We start from the raw sequence: 5,000 nt of genomic DNA, 5'->3' as shown, positions 1-5,000 counted from the left end.
TTTATACCTTTTAAAAAAAAACCCTTTTTCATGGTTTATTGTGCTATTTTAGAATTTCCTGCATATTTAACATTTTCTTCCATAATTTGGTAAAAGTCCAAAACTTAAAAAATAGAGTTTTGGCAAAAACAGTAACATAGAAACATGAAATTGAATGGAAAATAAGAAGCACTTGGTAACTGCCTCCCATTTTTAATGGTGACATAGAATTAGGTTAGCTAACATTTTTTTAGGGATGCAACTTCCCCTTTTCTAGAGAGCAACAAGGATCAGCTGATCATGGAAAATGAAGAAAAGAGAGAGAGAGAGCACAGAGCACTATAGTGTAACACAGTTTAATATATAACAATAACAGAGCATCTGTGTCTGTCTGTCTGTCAGAGCCATAGCACCAAGACCATGAAACCTGAAACCTTGCATGCAAACTAAGGTGGACCCTATGGGGTATGTTTTTATTTTTATTTAAACGCATTTATTCTATGAGTTATTCAAAATTTTCTGATGAGCAAGTCAGAGCAATTGCATTTCTTACTGACAAACACTAGAGGGCAGTACTTTCAAAGTAAAACTAATACTGTCAGAGCCATAGGCTAGCAGCTCCAATACCTTCAAACCTAGAGAGCGGAATCTTTGCCTACATACTAAGGGGACTCTGTCGGTTTCTCGGCATGAGGCCACAGATTGAGCTTTGCAGGGTGGTATGCGATTGGTCATCGTGGTGACCTGGAGGACTTCCGGACATTCCTTAGTGGTAGCGCGTATGCTGCGATGTTTCTAAGAGAGGAAGGAGGGAGTGTAAGAGAGGTAGGAGGTACAAGAGAGGGAGGAGGGAGAGGCGTGAGCAGTGGCATAGCTCAACATGCGTGGGCCCCTGGGCAAAAGAAATCAGGGCCCCATTAATATTAATACTGACTGTAATTTTTTTTCCTGCCCCCATCCTCTCACTGATCCTCTCCCCCTCCACGTCCTCATCACCATCTCTCCCCATCATCATCATCATCATCACCATCACCATCTCTCCCACTCATAATCACCATCACCCCCACTCATAATCACCATCACCATCTCTCCCACTCATAATCACCATCACCATCTCTCCCTCTCATCACCATCATCATCATCATCATCTCTGCCCCTCATCAGCTCTCTCTCTGCCCCTCATCAGCTCTCTCTCTGCCCCTCATCAGCTCTCTCTGTCTGCCCCTCATCAGCTCTCTCTGTCTGCCCCTCATCAGCTCTCTCTGTCTGCCCCTCATCAGCTATCTCTCTCTGCCCCTCATCAGCTCTCTCTGCCCCTCATCAGCTCTCTCTCTCTCTGCCCCTCATCAGCTCTCTCTCTCTGCCCCTCATCAGCTCTCTCTCTCTGCCCCTCATCATCTCTCTCTCTCTGCCCCCCCATCAGCTCTATCTCTCTCTGCCCCCCATCAGCTCTCTCTCTCTGCCCCCCATCAGCTCTCTTTCCCTCACCTCACATCTCTGTCTTCCCCTCAGCTCTTTCTCGTTTCCCCTCATCAGCTCTCTTTCCCCCTCATCAGCTCTCTCCCCTTCATCAGCTCTCTCTCCCCTTCATCAGCTCTCTCTCCCCTTCATCAGCGCTCTCTCCCCTTCATCAGCGCTCTCTCCCCTTCATCAGCTCTCTCCCCTTCATCAGCTCTCTCTCCCCCTCATCACCTCTCTCTCCCCCTCATCACCTCTCCCCCCTCATCACCTCTCCCCCCCCTCATCACCTCTCACCTCTCTCCCCCCCTCATCACCTCTCTCTCCCCCTCATCACCTCTCTCCCCCCCTCATCACCTCTCTCCCCCCCTCATCACCTCTCTCCCCCCCTCATCAGCTCTCTCCCACCCTCATCAGCTCTCTCCCCCCCCTCATCAGATCTCTCCCCTCATCAGATCTCTCTCTGCCCCTCATCAGATCTCTCTCTGCCCCTCATCAGATCTCTCTCTCTCTCTCTCTCTCTCTCTCTCTCTCTCTCTCTCTCTCTCTCTCTCTCTCTCTCTCTCTCTCTCTCTCTCTCTCTCTCTCTCTCTCTCTCTCTCTCTCTCTCTCTCTCTCTCTCTCTCTTTCTCTCTCTCTCTCTCTCTAGTATTAGACAATACTGTTTTAAAAATCTATATATTGTTCAACTCTTAATTACATTTTTAATGAGTTTTAAAGCATTCTTTGATTTCTATAGCAGGTTTTAACCCACTTCCCAAGCAGTGCAAGATATTTGCAACACTTTCCTGTTTAGTGATAATTTGTTGCCAATATTCCTAGCAGTTTGAGCTGTAAACTGTAACAATAGATCATGTTACCTTCATAATATAAGGATACATTGTAGCTGCTGAGTTACACTGACTGATGCTGCAATTATGTTAGGCACACAATCAGAATTTTTACAGATTTATAACAGAAGCAACAAACGATTGCCAGCTAAGGTAACAATGTAGAATTATACTGTACATTGTCACATACTTTACATATACATGCCTGCCTCCACTTATTACACCGGAATCTTGGGACTGTGTCTTTTTTTTTTTACTATTGAAAGTGTTTTTTCTGTCACTAATTCACTATTGCATTATTTAATATTTTTTTCCTTTTATATTATAGACTTTTAATACACTCTTTAACGTCTACATCTTTATCTAGACTTTTACCCATTTCACTATTGTTGGAGGTTATATATTGGTTTGACGTCGTTCAATTAGCACACTGGATTAGCCTCTTTTACACCATCAAATTATTATTTTTCTGACCAATTTTCGGAATATTTAAGTTGGCAAATGCGATCTATTTTTGCATACATTTAGTCTGTTAGTTGTAGAAAATGGTAAAAAAAATTACACTAAGGCCCACCATGATTTATGTAATATTATTTATTTATTCATAGTAAGTAATGTTAACTAACAAAAATCTTGCTGAGCTTTAATGATGCATATAAAAGCATGATTAATTTGCAACGTTTTATTTAGGTTAAACATGTAGGCTTCTATGATGTAGTCCTGCGTTTTATCATGCAAATCCTGGATGATATTGAAAATATTGTGAACATTATAGAAAGGGGAACAGAAGATAAACGTATTTCTGAATCGCAGCAAGCAGCAGTAAGTATTTTGTTGTTTCTAAGGCATTCTATTATTTTCAAGTATATTTAGTAATAATTAGAATTACGACACATGCGATAAGATACGTACCATTATCATTTTGTATATGGCATTATCATAGTCCTCAAGTATAATGCAGAAGGATTAGTTACAAATAGAGATGTGCTAGGTAGGTTAGGCCAGGGGGCGCAAACTTTTTTCCCTGCGCCCCCCCGCCGGCTGTCCCTTCACTCCCGCGCCCCCCCCAACCCCAACTTACCCGCGCTCCGGCGTAATGACGTCATGTTGCCATAGCAACGTGACGTCACATGACCTCGCAGCGTCATTTTGACGCCGCGTTGCCATGGCGACGCAGGGAGGAAGTCGCCGGAGCCATGGTAAGTTAGGTTTACAGAGGCCTTGCAGCTCTCCCGGCACTTAATTTAAGTGCCTTCAGGAAGCGCGCGGGGCCTCTGTAAACCCCGCGCCCCCCGTCGGCAGTCTCGCGCCCCCCCCTGGGGGTCGCGCCCCACAGTTTGCGCACCGCTGGGTTAGGCAATTGTAGTTTGCTAAATTTGTATCAAATTTCCCCAGGTGAGCTCAATTTCACAAAAGCTGCAATTGCTCAATAATGTGCAACATTTCCAAATGAATTTTTTTCTGTTTGTTATATTTAAAAAAAAAAAAAAAAAAAAAAAGGTCATATGACCTGCACATTAATCAAGTAGCCCGTGCAAATGTTTTGGGGCAAAACGTGCCATTTTTCACATTATTTATTTTTGGCTTTCTTGCTTCATAAGCACATTTTGTACCCAGTCAATGTTTTACGTAATGTGTACTGTAGGTCAAAGATCTAGTAGTTGTAATTGCCCCGGAGAAGTGCAGCTTCATAAGTTGTGATACCTTTGAGGGGAACAACATATGTTCTTCACAGATGAAATTGTAGTGTATAGAGCCCTTTAAACCGCTAACAGATTTCTGCAAGTGTAGTACTACTCATCCGTCTAATAGGTAGAGATGTTTTGCATGTATTTAGTGAATAGTTTCTATGAATGAATGTGTATAGTATTAGAAAAGTATGACTCTATTTTACTTGTGTGATATAAGTATATTACTCTGTAGGTATAGTTCACATTTCCCTTTTTTTTTAATCTCCCCTTTGTTCATATTCTCATTTATAAAAACTTAAGGGATCCCATGGATTTTTTTATTACCTTGGTGAAGTTTTTAATACCATCATTCCTGAGCTCTTCTATGCTTATGTCAGATCCAACAGCAAACAGAAAGCCTTTCTGCACTGTTTTAAGGTAAGAATACAGATGTTATCTTTAAAGTCCGAAATCACCATGTAATAATCTTGCGACCATAATCTACAATGGTTATTACATGTCGGAATGTATCCTATTTATTATATAACTGTACATTTGTTTCTCCTGTAAATACTTACTATTAGATGTTTTTTAATGTTGATGTTTAAGTCCCGGATTTCCTCTTGGTGGTAAGTGTTTGCGCTCGTTTGTTCTTATTTTGTATGTCATTCTGTTTAGTACCATGTGCCGCCCTGTCGAATATAGTTACATAGTAGATGAGGTTGAAAAAAGACATGTGTCCATCAAGTTCAACCTATGCTAAATTTAGACAACAGATATTTTATCCTATATCTACTATACTTATTGATCCAGAGGAAGGTAAACAAAAACTCGAGTGACATATCATCCAATTATATGTCATAAGGGAAAAATAATTTCCTTCCTGACTCCAAGAATTGCCAATCAGATTACTCCCTGGGTCAGACAGACAGACACAGACAGACACAGACAGACACAGACAGACACAGACAGACACAGACAGACACAGACAGACACAGACAGACACAGACAGACACAGACAGACAGACAGACAGACAGACAGACAGACACACAGACAGACAGA

The 5,000-nt window shown here is 42.0% G+C and overlaps 1 protein-coding gene across 2 annotated transcripts in view; it reads left to right on the top strand.

Moving 5' to 3' along the window:
• LOC142501295 (mitoguardin 1-like) overlaps positions 1-5,000 on the top strand; it is a 38,375-nt gene that overhangs the window by 14,709 nt on the left and 18,666 nt on the right. For both annotated transcript variants that reach the window (XR_012803460.1, XM_075611026.1), the window contains exons 8-9: positions 2,958-3,089; positions 4,259-4,375. Coding sequence is in view for 1 of the 2 variants with exons in the window: in XM_075611026.1 (XP_075467141.1) it covers positions 2,958-3,089; positions 4,259-4,375 (249 nt within the window). In the remaining variant the exon portion in view is untranslated. The remainder of the gene's footprint in view (positions 1-2,957; positions 3,090-4,258; positions 4,376-5,000) is intronic.

The sequence above is a fragment of the Ascaphus truei genome, chromosome 8 (genome assembly GCF_040206685.1).
Source record: "Ascaphus truei isolate aAscTru1 chromosome 8, aAscTru1.hap1, whole genome shotgun sequence".
Lineage (NCBI taxonomy): Eukaryota > Metazoa > Chordata > Amphibia > Anura > Ascaphidae > Ascaphus > Ascaphus truei.
The sequence above is the reverse complement of the archived record's forward strand: the minus strand, read 5'-3'. Positions and strand labels throughout refer to the sequence as shown.